Here is a 21,419-nt window from a genome sequence, read left to right as displayed (position 1 = left end):
AGGAGAAAGGTAAGGTGATCTGGTATTCCTATCTCTTTAAGAATTTTCCACAGTTTGTTGTGATTCACACAAAGGCTACAGGTTTGTCATGCACAGCCCTCATTATGTTGAGGTATGTCCCCTCTTGGCCACTTTCTGGAGAGTTTTTATTGTAAATGGATATTGAATTTTGTCAAAAGATTTTTCTGCTTCCTTTGAGATGATCATATGGTATTTATTCTTCAATTTTTTAGTATGGTGTATCACACTGATTTGTGGATACTGAAAAATCCTTGCATCCCTGCGATAAATCCCTATTGATCATGGTGTATAATCATCTTAATGTACTATTGAATTTGGTTTGCTAATATTTTGTTGAGGATTTTTCTATCTATGTTCATCAGTGATATTGGCCTATAATTGTGTGTGTGTGTGTGTGTGTGTGTCCATGTGCATATTATCTTTGCCTGCTTTTTGTATCAGGGTGATGGTAGACTCAGAATGAGTTTAGGAGTATTCCTCCCTCTGTAATTTTTTGGAATAGTTTCAGAAATATTAAGTATTAACTCTTCTCTAAATGTTTGATAGACTTCACCTGTGAATCCATCTGGTCCTGGACTTTAATTTGTTTGGAATTTTTTAATCACAATTTCGATTTCAGTACTTACAATTGGTCTGTTCATATTTTCTACTTCTTCCTAGTTCAGTTTTGGGAGATTGTACCTAAGAATTTGTCCGTTTCTTCTAGGTTGTTCATTTTATTGGCATATAGTTGTTTCCAGTTGTCGTATGATTCTTTGTGTTTCAGTGGTGTCCATTATTTCTTTTTCATTTCTAATTTTATTGATTTGAGCCCTCTCTCTTTTCTTCCTAGTGAGTCTGGCTTAAGATTTATCAATTTTGTTTACCTTTCAAAAGAGCCAACTTTTAGTTCCATTTATCTTTGCTATTATTTTCTTTGTCTCTATTTCATTTCTTTCTGCTCTGATCTTTATATTTTTCCTTCTGCTAACTTTGGATTTTGTTTGCTCTTCTTTCTCTAATTGCTTTAGGTATTCTTTATTTGAGATTTTTCCTGTCTCCTCGGGTACAATGGTATTGCTAAAACCCATAGGTTTTAGATTGTCATGTTTTCATCTGTCTATACGTATTTTTTTATTTCCATTTTGATTTCTCCAGTGATTCACTGGTTGGTTAGTAGCATATTGTTTTGCCTCCATGTGTTGTTGTTTTCTTTTTTTTTTTTTTCCTGTGTCCTGGTGTGCATGAGACCATGTCTACACCAAAAGTGGAGTCTTGCTTCCCCTGCTACTGCTACTGCTGCTGCTAAGTCGCTTCAGTCATGCCTGACTCTGTGTGACCCCATAGACGGCAGCCCACCAGGCTCCGCCGTCCCTGGGATTCTCCAGACAAGAACACTGGAGTGGGTTGCCATTTCCTTCTCCAATGTGTGAAAGTGAAAAGTGAAAGGGAAGTCACTCAGTCGTATCCGACTCTTAGTGACCCCATAGACTGCAGCCTACCAGGCTCCTCCATCCATGGGATTTTCCAGGCAAAAGTACTGGAGTGGGGTGCCATTGCCTTCTCCCTAGTCTTATGGAATTCCTGTGATCAAACCCCACTGGTCTTCAGAGCCAGATTCTCTGGGGGCTTTTCCTCCCATTGCTAGACCTGCCAGCTGGTGAGCCTGATGTGGGGCTCAAAACTCCTTGGGAGAATTTCTGCAATATAATTAATTTCCAGTTTGTGGGTTGCCTACCTACCAGGTATGGGCCTTGATTTTATCATGATTACATGCCTCCTACCATCTTGTTGTATCTTCTTCTTTTTCTTTGGATGTAGGATATCTTTTCTGGCCAGTTCCAGTGATTTTTTTTTATCGATGGTTATTCTGCAAGTTAGTTGTGATTTTGGTATCTTCATAAGACCAGGTGAGCTCACATCCTTCTACTCTGCCATCTTATCTCCCTAAAAACTTTTGTTTTAAATATGTGTGTGTGCACACACAATATTTGCAATCACTGAGAAGTTCTAGTAAAAGCCAATCCTCAATTTTGAGCAAAGAGTTTTTATAAACAACAGCAACCCACTCCCCCACCACCGAAGAAAGAAAAATCCTTCCAGCACTCTTTGAACCTTAAAGAGTGTTTTTATAGGCCAGCTCATTGTTTGTCTTCTCTCTGAAAAATTAGAAAGGATAACTGCTTTGATGAGTTCTACAGAAAAAGACAATTTCCATGATTTCATTTCTTGACAAAGAACAGCTACCTCACTTGGTTTCTGCCACATGTAAGCAAATTCCCAGATGTAAAATCTCCCCTCAGAGGAAGCAATGTGAGTCCGCAAAACTGTCTTGAATTCTGCCCCCAGATTCCCCTGGCCGTGCAAGGTGACCAAGTGGCAGGGCGAGGCGTGGGAGAAGAGGCTTGACCGTGTGCACGCAGCCTGTGCGGTGGCTGTGGCTATCAGGGTGGCTTCTGCTCTGTCACCGCTTGATCTGGCTAGTCTCTCCACCAAAAAAAAAAAAAAAACAATGCCTGCCTGTCTTTTATAATATTCTGTTTTAAAAGAGAGAAATCTCCAGGGAGAGAACAGGACCCTAAAAGTCCAAGGCCTGGAATTCCTCCTTTCTCTCTTTCAATTTTAAACAGGAAACATTCATGCTAAGAGGGTCCGGAGGGAGCATTGATTGTATGTTCGTTTTAAGGCAGATAATGTTTGTGTGTTGCAAATGTCAGTGATTTATCCCAAGGGCTTAAAATGAGTGCAGAAAAACCACATGTTTCACTTCATGCAGAGAAATATCATCAGTAGATTCTGAGAGAAAACACAAGTTAGGGGGGCTTTTTGGGTTTTTTTTTTTTTTTTAAGTGTTTTGAAAATCTCTAACATGAACCCAAAAGGAAGTAGAAATGAGCATGATGGGAGAGGGGGGAAGCTTAAAATATTGTACAATAAAAGATATAATGAATGCTGGAAGTTTTATAAATTAAAAAAAATTAATAACATTCTAAAGGAAAGAGAAGATGAAATCCCCATCCTTTATTTCCCAGTGCTGGGGTGACAGATTACACATTTGTGCTCTATTTGTCATGGGCAATTTAAAATAGAGCAAAGCAAACTGCACTGAATAATAACAGTTGATGCTATAATAACTTATACACAAACAATTTAATTTTTTTACCTGAAAACTCTAACTAAATTAACCCAGGCTCAAGTATCTAACTTTCATTATTATACATAGCCAAATTAAGACATAAAAAAGTAGAGAAAAATTCTATTGTTCATCCTTATGAATGTGTTCACGTGCTGCTTTCCACATGGACTCAAGCTTAGAGCTTGTCAAACCATCATTGATTGGGGAATTTACAGAGCTGTTTTCCCATCAAACTCTGCAGATTACAGGGTGATTGTGACCCTCATTGACAGTGCTTGATTAACCACAGACACCGTATTCTACAGCCCTGTCATTTCTTTCAAGTGTCCTACCAGGTTGTACTCTAACATTGGAGAGCTTTCCATTAATTGTTACTGTTGCTCTTTCCTTGAAAAAGAAATAATAAAAAGAGGAACGGTAGAAAGTGGGGAGGATTTGGGCATGATGTTAGGGAATATGTGCACAGAAGGTTTATGGGATTTTAAGAGCTGCAAACAGAACTCATCTGTTTAACCCCAGGCTAGATAAGATGCAGTCATCTGTACATTGTTTAGAGATGTATTGCTTCTGTTATGGCAAATGGATCAGAAGATGCTTGTTGTCTTAGCAGAGAGATCCAGACAGGGTCACTTTATGTTAGTGTTTATTCTTGCCCTGGACCTTTCTGTGTGCCTACTCCTGACACAGTGCAACTTAACAGCTGGTTTGACTTTTCCTAATCTGCTACCGGCTGGGTGGTACTTCCTGACTTTGCAGTAGAATGGCTTCATATAAGTTATAGGTGGATAACTCCAGACTCTAGGTTGGGACTTCCTCCAGGAACTGTGGAAAGAGGGCATACTAATCTACACAGATGTGTCACAGAAGCCAACCAGAGTTAGACCAAGACTGTGGCCTGTGTAAAGAATAGCCCACAGACCAGGAGAGAAGTGAGTTCACTCCCTGGGAAGTTTATGACTCCAGATAACATGTGCATTTCTACCACCATGTCAGGATTCAGGAAGGTGGAGAAGGAACGGGGTGAACAATTCTAGTATTAACAGAGCCAAACTCAGCCTTGTTTAGGGAACTCGCTTGGTTACTATAATAAAGGCCAACATATCAACAAGATAGAAGAATATTTCTCTCTTAGGCGCCTAACTGACATGGTGGCTTCATGGTGTAGAGGAACCAGGCTCTTTCCTTCTTCTTCTTCTGCCTTCCTCAGCATGTGGCTTTCTCCTTATGATCTTTATTATGGCCACTCTTAGCAGACAACAGAAAGGAGGGAAGAGAAGAGGGTCTCTTTCTTCCTTTTAAGGGTATGCATCATGGCTATTCACATCCCATTGGCCAGATCCAGTCTGTGGGCACACCAGACTACACGGGACGCTGAGGGCTGTGGTCATCAGCTGGGCAGCCAGCTAGTGGTCACTGATGTGTGTCTTGTCTTCTCTTTCCAGGGGAGGACCAGCAGATCCTGTAGACTACCTGACAGCCGCATCTCGAGGGCTCTACAAGGAAAGGGAGCTTCCCTATTACCCAGGGGCTCATCCTGTGCATCCACCCAAAGGAAGCTATCCTCGCCCCCCAGATCTGAGAGTCACAGATCTCCGGTATCCCCAGTACTACCCACCCCCGCCAGCCCCCCAGCACAAAGGACCTTTCCGACAAGATGTCCCGCCTTCCCCTCCTCAGCACCACAGAGTACCAGCCTACCCAGAAATGGGCAGACCAGGGCCCCGAGGGAGCAGCCCAGATCAGTACCCCTACCGAACCCAGGATCCTAGGCAGAAGAACCCCATGACTGCAGCCGTGTAGCTCAACACCACCAAGCTCAGCCCAGCCCAGGACGGAAGACATCCAACATCACCTTTGTTCTTCCTACACCTTAAGGCCTTCTTCCTATCGAGAATTCTCTGTGGTACAGATTAGATTTTTCTCACTGAAGCTGCAGCACTTGACCACTAATCAGAAAGAATGGAGTAGGAGTTTGGGGAGGGAAATCAGAAGGAAGAGGAAGGATAGGGTCATAAAAACAAAACTGCCTGATATTTGAAATACGTTTAGAATTGTTCAGTTCACCGAGAGTGGCAATTGAACAGGCAGAGAGCAGTGGAGATCTACAGCATGGCCACCTCTCTGGAACACAGACATGCATAGCATTGGCGTCATGGCGGGGAGAGGGGCCAGTCTCTGTCTGGGACATCATCCATTCAGAGGCTAAGCTTCAGCCACCTCCTTAAGTTGTTAAGTCTGTGAAGAGTAGCTGCAAATATGGGCATCCTAAGAGAGTAGTCTTTGCATTGAGAAAACAACAACAAACATGAAGAGTGAGCTCCTTGAAATGTTTTGTACCCAGAGGAAGGCTGCATTTATTTGTAGAATTTCTCAGGTTCTCAGTACCACTCACTTGGTATAAGCATTTCATGTTTCCTCGATTTTTATATAAAAGATGTGAATGCAGTATTAGTGTCCTGGGAGAATTCACAAAGCTAGTCAGAACTTCCAGAAGAACTCTATGCCTAGGATCAAGGCAATCAAGTTAAAAGGCTAAAATTCCCGTGGTCCTCACCTTCCTTTCTCCCACATCCCAGGCAAGATAGCATAGAGATATCTGGCTTCAGACTCATCCCCAGATCTCCTGCTTGTCATTATTGTAACTGGGGCCTTTACTTTAAGACTCCCACTTGAGAGCTGAGATGTACTCAGGAAAGAGAGGGCCCTCTGGTTAGGTCACCCAGGAAGCAGTGCTCTGGAGATGCCAATTCTAGACTCAGTGCCAACCAGCACCATGTGCACCCAGGGTCAGGAAAGGGCTGACGGTGCTCTTTGGGAATGATAAGGAAGCAGTAGTAGTGTGTGCGTATGTGTGCGTGTGTGCGTGTGTATGAAGGTGTGTGATTACCAGTATGGAGAATGGAAAATAAAAATACTTTCTGGAAAGTTTGATGAAGAGAATAAAAAGGAAAACAACAAACAAAACAGAAGGGAAGGGAGAAGGAGCATAAAACTAAATCATTCTACATCTGCTATATTTCATTAACACGAGTCACAGCAAGACCAAGGCCAAGGCCTCCAGTTGGAAAAAGGTCTTATGGCTTTGAAAAGCTAAAACCCCACCCTCCAAAATCCATCACAATTTCTTTAGAGCTTTGCACATATATTCTACTTATTTCAACATAGATTAGAACCTCTAAACCCTGATCCAAATGAGAACACAAGAGAAGATGAGAAACAGCAAAGCATGGGAGCAGCAACTCAAATTGCTCAGTGACCCTTGCAGTCCTCTAAGCCTTTTTACATTCCTTCTTCATTCCCTCCCCCCAAAAATGCCTTGAGTTCAGTTCAGACATATTCTGTCTGAGATTAGAATACCTCTGACTGCTAGGATTTCATAAATTATAGTATTGATGTTATTGAATACATAGAGTATCTATCCTGCCCAGTTTAGTATTTTTTTAAAATTTTAAAATATAGTTCTGTTACCAAGAATGATGCAACTGCTGGGTTTAGACTTAACTAGTGTTATTTACTGAACTTAAAGAGGTATCATTTTCTAAACTACAGTTTACTTACGGCCCTCTTGAGAATAGGTTGTCGAGTTGTCTTTGGCCCTCTGTCATCTCTTTTAAGCCAGGCACCTTTAGATTCTTTGCAATTTGTTCTGAGGTTGAGGACTGGGCCCTTCTCACCTCAAGGTGGAGTGTAGGTGAGCCATAGGGTTTCCCTGCCAACAAGCTGCAAGCTGCCTTCCCTTGAGCTAAATAAACCTTCAAGAAGACAATGGTGAGATGAGAGAAGTATGATGTATTTTGAATAAAAGCCAGCTCTTCAGGATGTTCCATAGTTTAACCAAATTTCTGTAGACTACTGGATATAGCCAAGTCAGAGGTTTCCTTCTGGATTAAGGCCAAGTTCCCCTAAGGGGCAGTGATGGAAGGTGAGACACTCAGAGCAGCCCCAGTAGAAAGAATGCCCATATTTTCACCACATTGCCAGCTTGTGAGCATGGTATCTCCTGCACTAAGGCTCAAGGAAAGCTGCTCCAAGCATGGTTTTGAGTGTGTGTGTGCTCAGTCGTGTCCTACTTTGCCACCCTATGGACTGTAGCCCACCAGGCTCCTCTGTCCACGGACTTTTCCAGGCAAGACTATTGGAGTGAAGTTGCCATTTCTTCCTCCAGGGCATCTTCCTGACCCAGGGATCGAACTGGCCTCTCCTGCAGTGGCAGGTGGATTCTTTACCGCTGAGCCACGTGGGAAGCCCTTTTGTGTTGTATACACAGGCAGTAAAGCAATTGCTAATTCTGAGGGGCAGCCAAGGATGTGAATGTACTATTAAAAGTAATGGGAAAAGATTATAGCAGTTTTCTTTTCTTGCTTGAAGTATAACACATGACCTATTTGACCTTACCCAGAAGAAGCCAACATTGTGTGTATTACAGTCTTCATCAAATCGAGTAACAATAAAGAACAGCTTGAATGTAAGCTTTATAAATGCCTGTGATCCAACCCAATTGTCACCACCCAGAGGTTATGGAACTCTTTCCCAGTATTTAGAAGAACAGGTTGTTTAGAGTATTTCGAAGACCAGGATATAATCAGTGGGCTCCTAGTAGCAGGAAGTAGTTCCTGATTTATTTTTGGCCTTGGACAAACTCAGTCTCAGAATGCAAATAGCCCCCCAGGAAAAGGTGGCACTGAGAGCTTGGTGAGCTGAAAACCCACCAATGTACACCTGCCTGGCTCCTGATCTGACCACTAGGTCATCCAGAGCTTGAAGTGATGTGTTGACCCCAAGTCACTAGATATTTTAAGGAGCTCTTTTTCTGTCCCTTTTTGCAGGAGTAGAGAGATGCGAGAGAGCAGACCACAGAATGCGTTTAGATGCAGGCAAACTCAGTCCTCTACAAGGGAGAGAAGAAACACAGCGTCTCACTAACCCTTCGTGGCCTTGGGCTGTGTCAGTATCACTCTTGGTATAATATTGCTTCCCCACAATATCACGTCACTGGATGAAAGGAAAGTCCAGAGTCAGGAGTATTTTCTCAAATCAACAAAAAGTGGGGGGAAATTTACTGTGAAGCTCCTTATTAGGTTTTTAGATCTGTATGTGTTGACTTCACAGTATAGTACAGAGCAAAGATCTTATAATTAACAGCACCGTCACCCCGAGGAGGAAACTCTGTGCACACGAACTGATAAAAGGAGATTCGAGACTTCACCATAGCTTGATTTTTGGCACCAATAACAAAATTAAAACATGGTTCATTATTCCTTCCGAAGATTTATGAACTTCTTGAATGAAATCTATTTTCTGAAGGAAATCCACCTGATGAGTTTTAGAGTTGCCATGCATAGGGTTGGTATGTCCCTTCCTTTTCTTTGGAGGAGCATCTTAGCATTTCAGGGGGACAGACAGAGCTGGAGAGTTCAGTGTGGACAGCAAGGTATGTCTATAAAATTCCCATCAGCATTAAACTCTGAAATTTACAATCAACAGCCTTCACATTGGTGCTAAATTGGGTAGACATCCTGCTGCTTTCTGAGTCCATGAGCAAAATATATCTCAGATCTAGTGCAATTAGGCAGGAGGGTGTTGGGAGTCAGAAACAGCCCACGATGGTATTTCTCTGTACTCCCAGTTCACACCGACTTAAGTGGAAATGATGCCACAATGAGACCAGAAAGAGAAGTCTCCGTAAGATATCCCTACAAAGTCACCTTTCTGATAAAAAAGAGAATGAAAGTGAGGTATCTAAAATAAGCCTAGAATCTCATATGCAGCTCAGCTTCTAAGGGGAACTCTTTCTCCCTCGTGTCCTTAAATAGTACTAGAATCTCACACAGCCTGACTTTTGAAGGTGGGCTTCACTACAGCACAGAATGGAGAGTGAGCTAACCACCGAGACTGTCTCCTGACTCAGCTTTTTCAGAAGTGTTACATTCCATCTATGCTGACTGCAGTGCTGTTTACTACTGGGAACATACAAACAAAACCTGCTGTTTATACAGTCACTTTTTCTAGTGTTTTCCTTTGCTTATATGATACCAAGTCTGTTCATAAGTTCTGAAGATAAATTATGTGAAATCATATTTTGGCATATGATTGAGGGTGGAGAATGAATTCTTTACAGTCTTTTTTGGATGATCCCATTTGTACCACAGAAACATTTTGGATATTGTTATATATGAATATATAAATTTTTCTTGTTTATTTTGCATTAAAATAAAGCTTTATTCAGTCAGTAAGAGAGTCCTGGTTTTCACCCACCACTGACTTGTGTTAAGATTTGATGAATGAATGGGTAGGTCTGGTCCTGCCCACCCTAGAATAGCAACGTCATAGGGCCAAGGACACAGGGAACTAGTGTCTGTCGTGTGCTGTTTTTCAGTCGATAAGTAGTGTCGACTCTTTGCAACCCCATGGCTGCTCTATCCATGGGATTTTCCAGGCAAGGAAACTGGAGAGGGTTGCCATTTTCTTCTCCAGGGGATCTTCCCAACCCAGAGACAGAACCCACGTCTCCTGCATTGCAGGTGGATTCTTCACCACTGAGCCACCTGGCTAACCACATGCTGGGCTCCCCCAAAGCAGATGCTGAGATGGGAACGAGCAAGCAATGTGTTTATTTGGAAGAGCACTTGGATTCAGTACCTACAGAAGGCAGGGAAAGAAGATAGGATGGAGCAGAGAGGGAGAAGCTGAGCTGTGTGCCCTTCCAGTTTGGGCTCAGCCAACTCCACAAGGAAATCTGAAGCTTCAGTGGCCCCATAGAGTTGTCCCAAGTGTGGACACGGGAGAGGGGCATTTATCCCACCATCTCTGTCAGGGGTGTGGGCTACCCCTGAAAGAAGAGGAGACCCAGAACCAGGCAGTTTTCCTCAGGTGAGGCAATCCCCAAAAGAACAGAACTGAGGGGTCATCTTTGGGCCATATTCACAGTAGCTGGGGAATGGCCTTTCATTCCTGAAGTGGGATTTGGGCAGCACATCACAGAATTCACAAATGCATCCGACACAGTTGACCCCCTCTCTCATGCCAGGATCACTCTCACCCTGTCTAAAGAAACAGGATTCTGAGCTGGTTTTCCTTGAGACCATCCGTATGTTTCCCAAGCAACTTTACTGGCTTATTCCCAGCCCTCTTCACACTCCCTCTTCAAGTTCATCCACAGCCTTTCAGCTACCATCCTAGACTGATTTGCTCACAATCTCCAGCTCTGATCTGTCTCCTGAATACAAGCATTTCCACTTTCCTACTGGACATCCCTCCTTGGGCTTTCCAAAGGCCCTTTACACTCAACTTGTCCAAACTGAAAACAAGCTTTCTCCAAAGAAAACCGCTTCTCATGACTCTGTGCTGACCAAGTGCACCACCATATTCATAGTTAAAAACCAGAAACTCCAGAAATAATCCTTGACTCACCACATATAACTCTGCTCCTTGCCCATAACCATCCCCATCTGATGAGATGGAAGGCCAGCAATTCCACCCTCGACTTCTGTCAAATACATCCATTCTTCTTAACATGCTGCCATGGCCTTCATTCAGCGCCATCACTTCTCAGCTGCTCCCCTCGGCAGCCTTCTATGTGATCTCTGCCTCTTATTTAGCTTCTTTCTGACCTACCTCTGTTCTATACAGACCCTACCACCTTTGTAAATAAAATTTTATTGGAACACATAGACACTGATTCACTTAAACATTGTCTACTCTCTCACACTGTGATATCAACCTCTGCCCTGCACTCCCACAGGAACTTTTTTGAAACAGAGAGCTGACCAAATTAGTCTGGAGGCAGCATTGTCTTGTTGAAAGAACACTGGCTTTGCACACAGTCAGTCAGTTCAGTCACTCAGTCGTGTCTGACTCTTTGCGACGTATGGACTGCAGCACATGAGGCCTCCCTGTCCATCACCAAATCCCAGAGCTTGCTCAAACTCATGTCCATCGAGTCGGTGATGCCATCCAGCCATCTCATCCTCTGTTGTCCCCTTCTACTCCTAAAATTAGGTTCAACCACTAATTAGCTACATAACCTTGCATAAAATGCTTCTCTCTCTAGGCCTCAGTTTTACCATTTGTGAAACGAAACTACTATACATCTTATGGGGTTGTTTTAAGAATCAACTTACAGGCCAAACATAGGAGTTATGGAGCCCGTTTGAACTAGCTCCCAGGAGCTAACTGTCTGCATTTCTTCCCAACTCCACGTTCAGTGATGTCACATTGGTAGCTTGAAATAGGTCATGTTCGAAGCATTCACAACACAGGAATTAGCATACCCTACAAATCAGGACTTTTTCCCTTCTGGAGAGTCAGTTGTTAAACAGGACCAGCACACCAGTACATAAAACATAGTTATATGTTTACTAGAATACTGCTATATATATAACACACATAGCTGCCCAGCAGTCAAGGAAAATGAATCCTTGCCTCCATTCTCTCTCTTTCTCTCTCTCACACACATATACACATGAATCCTTGCCTCCATTCTCTCTCTCTCTTTCTCTCACACACACCCCCTCACTCCTCAAAGCCTTTCTGTGGCTAATACTTATGGCTTCAAGTCTGAAGTCCAAAGCCCTCCAAAATCAGTCCACTGTGCCTCTCTCTCAAGTCTCATTACTCCTAATTTTACATCTTGTGCTAGTGTTGTTTCAAATTACTTTCATTTATTTGAGCCAGGGGTGCATTTAACACCTTTGCACCACAGCATTACGCAGTAAATGCAGCAAGCAGATCCTCCGCTGCTCAAAACGCCCTCTGACCTGTGGCCCCTCGGTCCTCCTTCAGATCCCAGACCAACTGACTCTTTCTCCATGAAGACCTGAAGGCAGACACTAAAGGCTGGCTCCTTCATATACATCTCGCCCTCTTGGAGCAAGACTTACTGCAGGTCAGAGGCATGAAACCTAGAGACCACCTTTTCCAGATTTCCTCCCAGCTTGGGCACCACATGTGACCCAGCCTCCACTGAACACTCTGGAAGATGGAACTGAGGCCCAGGAGTGCTTCTGTGGGCAAGCATAGTACCAGAGGCATTTGGTTTTACCGGAGGGGTGTCTGGTCTCCACCGTCCTGGGTCAAGAGGCCATGTGAGAGACATCCACTGTTTTAGGAAGGATCACAGCTGAGGCAGCGTAACTCTGTTGCCCACAGATGGGGTAAGGCTTGTAAGGCCCTGACTTTCTGGGTAGCAACTCCTTCCGTGGGCCAGTTCTGTAACATTCTGAGATTTATTCCTGGAAGCCCTGCCTGAAGCATTCTCTAGCCCTTCCAACACATTGGCAAACAACTGTGCTGCGTATGCTGCGCTTAGTCTCTTCAGTCACGCCAGACTCTTTGTGACCCCATGGACTATGGCCCAACAGGCCCCTTGGTCCATGGGATTCTCCAAGCAAGAAAACTGGAGTGGGTTGCCATTTCCTTCCCCAGGAGGATCTTCCTGACCCAGGGATCGACTGGCATCTCCTGCAGCTCCTGTATTGCAGGCAGAATCTTTACCGCTGAGCCACCTGGGAATCTAACTCCCCACATTAAGTTCCTTTCTGTTTAGCTTGGAGGGACTCAGTTATCAGCAACTACACCAACCAAGTTACCTGCTGCAGCCTCCTCCCAAGACAGAGCTGGCAATTCCATCCAGTATTACTGAGATCCTTTCTGCAGATCGTCAATAAAACTTTTATTACCTCTATTACAGTGATTGGTTTCCATGTCTGTGTGGCCTTCTAAGAGTATCGTATTTGTAACACATCGCCTGGCTCTGACTATGCACTTAAGAAATATTTGTTGAATTCATTTGAATGAAGAAATGAGGTGTGAGGATTCTTTCCCTGAATTGCTGCAGTGCTGACATTCCAGCTCACAGTCCAAACCATATATTTCCAAGTCCTGTTGTTAAAGATCACCTGGTATTATTCTCAAGGTGAAAGGTGTTAGCTCATGTGAGCAGGCCAGGTTCCAACTTAAAGCATGAAGCAGGCTAGGAAATTATAAATGCAATGGGCAATGCGTTCTTCAGAGAGCAAAGAGAAACTTGAGTAGAGAGAAAATGTATTACTTGCAACCTACCAAGATGGAAATACTTTTTTCTAGTGACAGATGACTACTATTATTATTGTATAATTCCTTGGATTTTAGGCAAGTGCTTTGCAATCACTTGCATTGCTTGTTCCTTTCAACAACCATAGGTGGTGAGTTGGATGGTCCCCTGACTTTCTGTAAGGAGTCTTGCATACAATAGTACTAAATAAGAGGTCTAATGAACACTACTTAGGCATATCCAAAGAAACTAGAGATTACTTCTGTAAGTGTCTTGACAACTGAGATTTCTTTTTTGGTGGCCATGTTTATACTAATTGTTATTTACTTCATTGGCTGACTGGTTCCTGATAATAGTGATTTTTGCTTCTCATATAATCAGAGAACATCAGACTCATTCTTATTTTACAGCTAAAGAAACTGAGGCATGAGAGAGTCACCCAGGTACAACTTCCTTTATTCATGAAGTGCTTTCTGAGACCCTACTGTGTTCCTGGCACACTATGCTAGTCCTGAGTGAGCTCTCTGCCATGTGAGTGGGTACGTCACCAGCTTACATCAGAAGCTTCTTCCTTAGCATGTTTTGGCTACTGCGCTTCATCTCTGTACCTTCCAAATCACTGGACTCTCAGAGGTCCTCGGTCATGGTTAAGAAACCCGTGTCCTTTGGAAGAGGAGGGGAGATGCTTCACAGCTGTGAACACATTTAACATTCAGCTATCATCCTTTTGACCTGAACCTTTATTTGGCTGGTGGTTACCCTCCTCAAACAATGCCAAATACCTAAGTTTGCTGCCTAATAATGAATGTGCATGCATGCGTGCTCACTTGTGTCCGACTCTTTGCAACCCCATGAAACACAGTGCACCAGGCTCATCCATCCATGGGATTCTCCAGGCAAGAATACTAGAGTGGCTTGCCATTTCCTCCTCCAGGGGATCTTCCCAACCCAGGGATCAAAGTCACTTCTCTTAACATCTGCATTGGCAGGCTGGGTCTTTACCTCTAGCACCACCTGGGAAGCCCTAGGTGGATGAATGTGCAATACCCTAAATATGGTTTACCTGGTAACAACCCTTGACCTTGTAGCTCTTCTGCTTAGTCACTCCAATGACATTCAAAAATAAAGAGAGATTAATTGTGGCCCAACAGATACTTCATGTAAAATGCAGCAGAGGCCCACAGACATGGAGGAGTCTTGGATTTTGTTCTCAAGGACCTGAGGAGGAAAGAAAAACAAGTATACAAAGAACCAAAACTCAAAGCTGAATGTAGTGAGTTCTTGAGAGAAGTGCGCTCTGCCAGAGAAGCTGGACTTCTGACTTTGGGTGTAGACAGGATCAGTAGGTCTGATGGATGATGTGATGTCTGAAATACAACCTTCAAGGACAAGAATACAAACAGGCCAAGCAAAGAGGGATGTTGGCTTTCTAGGTGAAGAACAGAACACAAGTGTCTGTACAGAGATAAGAAACTTCCCAGTACGTATGATTTGAGGGAGACGGTGAGGACAAGTTGTGTGATGGGATTAGGAAGGGCTGTAGGTTAATCATTATAATAGCCAATATGATTCGGTTCTTAGCAATTGCTAGATACTAGCCTGAATGTTTTTCATATCTTATCCCATTTAATCCTCAAACTTTATGAGAAAAGAGAGCCTTAAATGAATTAAGTAACTTACCCTTGGAATTTCAGACCCAACTAGAATAATTACTTAGGGGCTCTAGGGATTTGGGCTGAAAGAATCACTCACACAAATGGGTAAATGAAGCTGGCCAAGAGATGTCCCTGGTGGTCTAGTATTTAAGACTCACCTTCCAATGCAGGGTTTGATCCCTGGTCAAGGAGGTAAGATCCCACATGACTTTCAGCTACAAAGAAAGTGAAATTAAAAGTGTTGGTCGTTCAAACGTGTATGACTCTTTGCCATCCCAGGCACCGTAGCCGGCCAGGTTCCTCTGTTCATGGAATTCTCCAGTCAAGAATACTGGAGTGGATTGCCATTTCCTTCTCCAGGAGATCTTCCCAACCCAGGGATCAAAGCTGGGTCTCCTGCATTACAGGAAGATTCTTTACCATCTGAGCCAGCAGGGAAGCTTTCAACTACAAAACCAAACCATAAAACAGAAGCAATACAGTACACATTAAATAGACTTTAAAAATGGTTCATTTCAAAAAACTCTTAAAAAAAAAAACTGTCCCAGTTGAAAGCACTATGTGAGTTGAACTGGAAAATTCATCAAATCATCAGCCCTTACTAGAATGGAGAGGGCTGATATCCGTTGAGTTATGAACTAACATAAGAGCCATGCTAGTTGCTTCCCTTTTATTTTTCTCTCCATATCTATTAAAATGGGCATTATCCCCATTTTCGAGGTAAGAAAACTGAGGCTCTAAAAGCATTAGAACCAGCTATCACTAGTAAAGTGGCAGCTCTGATCTAAAATCCAGCTCTGAGTCCACAGGGTTCCTTGTTACACCCATGAATAGTAGGGATTAAAGGTAAATCTCTGTGCAATTTCTTTTAATTCTTCATAGCTTACATTGTGATTACTATTTAAAGCGTGTGCAACGTGGAAGAAAATTCAGAACGTGTAAATGCAGATTTTGACATTTCAGACTCAAGAAACAGGCAGGCTTGTGTTAGTTCCACTATATATTAAATTATAATCTATGTAGACAGCAGTTTTGAAAGGTATCCAGGCAAATAAGTTGTACTTTGGGCTGAAGTCAGACAGGTAGATGAAACTTTGATGACTTAATTCCCCCAACTATTAAAGGTATAAGCAGTCCAGGACCCTGAGTTGGAAAGAGGCTGCCAGGAAATTTATTGAGAGCAGTAAAGTGCAGGGCAATAATTTCAACAGGTTATCTTGCTTCTCCGGCTAATTGTTTTCCAAGGTTTCTCGGCTCAGAAGCATTCAGCATTCTTATCACCTGGGAAATGTGCGTGCTCCTCGGGATATTTTCCAGCGTGCAGCCACCTCTGTCCTCCAGTCACGGCTATATTTTTGCTCAAAGAGCCGTTGATTAGATTTAAGAGCCGTCCCAGCCCCACAATGCGCTGTCTTGCTGATCTTCAGAGAGACGGTGGTGTCACCCTTTGATTTATGGAGAGAGCAGCTCAAACCCAGCCCTGTGCTTTATTAAAGCAGCATTTTAGTCACATTATACCTTCCCAGTTTCAAGCTTTGAATGCCTCCACCACCTAGGAGTCCAAATCCCTTTGATAAACAGCATTTGGGATGATGGGGAAAGAGGCCTTTGCCTTGTACCCTCCCAGCATCTGCCTCCCGACCCCCCAGGTGTGAGATGGCCGGCAGGGAGGGGGCGATGGAGACCCAGTCAGAGCCCTGCTCTCCAGGTGGCCTTTCAATATCCGTTTCTTTCCTGACCCTCTCCTGACCTTCTCAGTGTGACAGTGTTTGGCCTGGGGCTGTGCCTCTTCATGGTGATTTTTTTCCTATCCAGGGTTTAAAGGGGAAGCCTCAGAGAGGTGCAGCCACACTGCTTTGGGACCCACTTTCAAAGGCTCCTGTTCTCTAGGCTGTGTTCTGCAAAATCAAGCGACAGGATGCAGGCCCCCAGCAAAGAACACAGTGGAGCAACTGGCATATGAATACCTGCAGGTAAATCAACTGTCTTATAGGTGTCTGTTGTACGAAACGCGGCTTTGTCTCAGAACACAGAACTTTGCCTCTACCGTAATATCAGTCACCTTCCCCAGGATACAAACCAGGCCTGTGCCATGAATGGCTGGGGTGGGGAAACCTGAGTATCCGTGGCTACAAGTGCAAGCCATGCTCTACTGAGAAGACTGAGGTCTCCTTCCCAAGGACCTGGCATCAGGATATCCCCACACTTCCTTAGAGGTGTTCCCAACTCCCTCCCGGGTCTTCACTAAGGCATTACTGCTCTCTGCCACTTGGATCCTACACCATCACCCTGCCCCAGCCAACTCACTGGAGTGGGTTGATGAACAGAGTCATCCTGGACCAAGGTTGAGGTGTACTACCTGGCAAATGTCCTCTCCACCCTCCCCTACTTCTCGGTGGGGGGATGGACCATCTGAGAGTCAGGCACAGTGGTGGATGGGTTACAAGTGGCTCTTGTATTGACAGGCTGGGGGACCCAGATAGTTATTGACCATCTCTTGTCTTCAAGTGTCTTCAGCTACCTGTATCTAAATTGGTGATGATCATACTGACCTCATAAGATGATGTAGAGAGTATGTGACAATGTATTCGCCAATAGACACTCAGTGCTATTTACCATTATTAGCCCTGACTTTTGCAAATAATCAAAAATTATTTGATCACTGTGGATAGTGACTGCAACCCTGAGATTAAAAGACTCTTGCTCCTTGGAAGGAAATTTATGACAAACCTAGATAGCATACTAAAAAGCAGAGACATCACTTTGCTGAAACATGTGTGTACAGTCAAAGCTATGGTTTTTCCAGTAGTCATGTATGGGTATGAAAGTTGGACCATAAAGAAAGCTGAGTGCTGAAGTATTGATGCTTCCGAACTGTGGTGCTGGAGAAGACTCTTGAGAGTCCCTTGGACAGCAAGGAGATCAAACCAGTCAAACCTTCAGTAAATCAACCCTAAATATCCATTGGAAGGACTTGTGCTGAGGCTGAAGCTCCAATACTTTGGCCCCCTGATGCGAAGAACCAACTCACTAGAAAAGACCCTGATGTTGGGAAAGACTGAAGGCAAAAGTAGAAGGGGACGGCAGAGGATGAGATGGTTGGATGGCATCATCAACTCAAAGGACATGAATGTGAGCAAATTCCAGGAGATATCAATGGACAGGGAAGCCTGGCATGCTCCAGTCCATGGGGTTGCAAAGTTGGACATGACTTAGCCATAGAACAGTTACAAGAATCTGACTCTAATTAGGACTCATGTAACACACTGCCACTTTAAGAAAGATGATACCGATGAATTTATTTGCAAGGCAGCAATGGAGAAACAGACAGAGAACAGACTTATGGACATGGGGTGGGGGAGGAAAGAGACTGTGAGATGTATATGTAAAATAGATAGCCAATGGGAATTTGCTGCATGACTCAAGGAACTTAAACAGGGGCTGTATCAACCTAGGGGGGTGAGATGGGGAGGGAGATGAGAGAAAGGTTCAAGAGGGAGGGGACATGTATACCTATGGCTGATTCATGTTGACATTTAACAGAAAACAAAATTCTATAAAGCAATTTTCCTTCAATTTTAAAAAACTTTAATTTTTTTTTAAATTAAAAAAAGAGAAAGTATTTCCCTTCCAGTTCTCTGCTTCCTACAAGAAGACTGAGTCAGGTGCTTGTATGATTTCAACACGCCTTCACAATTTGTTAAGCTCTTTTATTAACAGAGAGCCCACTAAGGTTCTAACATGAATTTTATAACTTTATTGTATTTATTACAAATTCTCTTCTATATAGTAAAAAATTATCCTGGCTTTTTTCCACTTATGGGAATGCAATAAGTTTTCATTAAAAGCAAAATGACTTAAATATTAAGTAAATAATGCTACAGATATATACAATAACAATCACATCATGATTCCAAAAGAGAGGTGGGGATGTTCAGAAACCCTGGGCCAAATTAAGCCAGTGGAGTGGTGCCACGGGGCCTCTGAGACTTCCAGAAGGTAGGGCAACTTCTGTAGGATGCAAGCATCTGGCTGAATCCTAGGACACCAGAATGAGTTACAGAGTAGTGAAATGAGGTGAGAATGTTCTGAGATAGAGATTGTGCTGACCAGGTTGATTTCCCTTAACAGGGCCCTTGCCCAGCCTTCACCCCTCCTTGCTCCTGGCCGGGATTCCAACACTGCTCCATGGGTCCTTTCCTTTCTGTCACCTCCAGCAGTGGTGACTGCAAGGCCATTTGGATGATTCATCTCTAGTGCCAGAGACAAAGCAGTCTGAACCGAGGAAAAGAAAAGCTTTCCTTTTCCCCAAACTTTAGGATTACATCAGCGTTAAAGCAGGCTTCAATCCCTGCCTCCATCATTACATGACATCCTACCTGAGTATCTCTGTGCCCAAATTTCACTCTTACAAGGATGCCAAGCAATGGATTAGGGTAATCCAATATAGCCTCATTTTAATTTCACTATATCTGCAAAGGCTCTATTCCCAAATAAGATCCTGTTCACAGTACCGGAGTTCAAGACTTGACCATACTTTTTGGAGATTCACAATTCAACCCAAGACTATCCTCTGTATGGAGGGTCTCTCTCCCCCTATCTCTACACCTCCCAGCAGCCCCCCATCAAAATCTTTTCCCAGTGTATAGCTAAAACTAGTGCACATGAAGTCCCGATGACAGACTGCAAAGACCCTGCCAGTGCCTTCCTGCGTTTCTCCCACCCGCCATTCCTGAAAAGGTCACCATTTTCCAGGGCCTGGGGATAAGTCAGCCAGAGATGGGTACGATGTGTGTCTGCCCATCCAGATTCCATATTGTATTTAAAAAAAAAAACAAAACTTACTTTCCTACACTCTCCTTCAACATAGATGAGGTCATAAGTCATGGTTCTAGCCAATGAAAAATAAGCATAAATACTGAGTGATTAATTTCCATATACAAACAGCAAACCTGCCTCCTGCTCCCTCATTTGTCCCTTCTCTTTCTGCCTGGGACCTGGATATGATGGCTAGAAGCCCAACAATCATCTCATAACCATGAGGTGATAAACTGAAGATATTTTGTCAAAACCCAGCATGCTAAGCATGATGATGCAGAAATAGTATTTAAAATAGTCAACAATTATTGAGCACTTAACACACACCAAGCATAGTTCTGGGCACATTTAATGTATTAATTCATTTACTCCAACAGCCCCATTGGCGGAGTATATTACCCCTATTTGCAGAGAATGAAATTTGTAAAAACCCACCAATGTGCTACAGGGTCCATGCTGTAAACTATTGTTGTGTTCTCACTCAATAGGCAGAAAGAATCTAGAAGTCCTGATGACATCACTGAGCTCCTAGATATACCCTTTTCAAGTAATAAACCAGCTTTTGTTGGGGATTATATTACTTGCAGCTGATTGCATTCTTGGATGACACTGATATTAGCTCATAGGCTCACTAAAGACTTAAATGAGAAAATATATGTCTGCAGTTGGAGAAATAACAGTTAATATTGTCTAAAACACAATTCTCAAAGCGTCTCAATAAATAATTGGTTTTAATGTTTAACCATTCAAAGAGGCAAAATAATTAAGTCAATAATGTTGTAGGCAGAAGAATGATCTTCCAAAGCTGCCCTCATCCTCATCCCAGGAAACTGTGGCTACTTCATATTATTTGGCAAAAGGGAATTTGCAGATGTGGTTAAGATTAAGGACCTTGAGTTAGAAAAATTATTTTGAGATTAATATGAAAGTAAAAGTCGCTCAGTCGTGTCCAACTCTTTGTGAACCCATGGACTATATAGTTCATGGAATTCTCCAGGCCAGAATACTGGAATGGGTAACCTTTCCCTTCTCCAGCGGATCTTCCCAACTGAGAGATCAGACCCAGGTCTCCCGAACTGCAGACAGATTCTTTACCAGCTAAGCTACAAGGGAAGCCCTGAAATTAATATGGGTCCCATGCAATCTATCACATGAATCCTAGAATCAGAGAACCTTTCCCGACTGGAGCAAGAGAGAGATTCAGATGTTGCTGCTCTGAGGTGTGAGTCTACACAGAAAGAGGCCGCTAGGACAGACAACCAGTGAGGAAACCGAGACCTCAGTCCTACAACACAGGGAGCTGAAGTCTGCCAACACCTGAGTGAGCCAATAAACAGATTCAACGATGGAGCTGCTGGAAAGGGACACAGTCCTGCCAGCACCTAGACTTTGGCCTGAAGACTCATACTGGACTGCTAACCTTCAGGACTGTAAGATAATAAACTTGCATTAAGCCATTATGTTTGTGATAATTTGTGATAGCAGCAATAGAAAACTAACACAAAAAATTTCAGGCAACATCCAGAGTGTTAGCTTAGAGGATTTCGAGAACAAGCTGAAGAGCTGCACACCAGGTTAGTGAGAATCCCCCCAAAGCATGGAATTAATCATGATGATCTTTGTATGAAATCTTCTGACCTGGTTGTGGGAGACCCTGGTTGCATGCACCAGGCAAGGCTCCCCTGACACACAACTTAAGGGGCACCACTCGCATAGCCCTAGGGTGGCATTTGTACAGAAAACAGTGTAAACAGCGCCTCCTACAGTTGTGTGGTGCAAC

The 21,419-nt window shown here is 43.4% G+C and overlaps 1 protein-coding gene across 1 annotated transcript in view; it reads left to right on the top strand.

Moving 5' to 3' along the window:
• Positions 1 to 9,376, top strand: part of PARD3B (par-3 family cell polarity regulator beta) — a 1,148,960-nt gene extending 1,139,584 nt beyond the window's left edge. The window contains exon 23 of the mRNA XM_070387813.1: positions 4,579 to 9,376. Coding sequence (XP_070243914.1) covers positions 4,579 to 4,936 — 358 coding nt within the window. The 3' untranslated portion in view covers positions 4,937 to 9,376. The remainder of the gene's footprint in view (positions 1 to 4,578) is intronic.
• The last annotated feature ends 12,043 nt before the right edge of the window (positions 9,377 to 21,419 follow it).

This window comes from Bos mutus, chromosome 2 (assembly GCF_027580195.1).
Source record: "Bos mutus isolate GX-2022 chromosome 2, NWIPB_WYAK_1.1, whole genome shotgun sequence".
NCBI classification, from domain to species: domain Eukaryota; kingdom Metazoa; phylum Chordata; class Mammalia; order Artiodactyla; family Bovidae; genus Bos; species Bos mutus.
The sequence above is the reverse complement of the archived record's forward strand: the minus strand, read 5'-3'. Positions and strand labels throughout refer to the sequence as shown.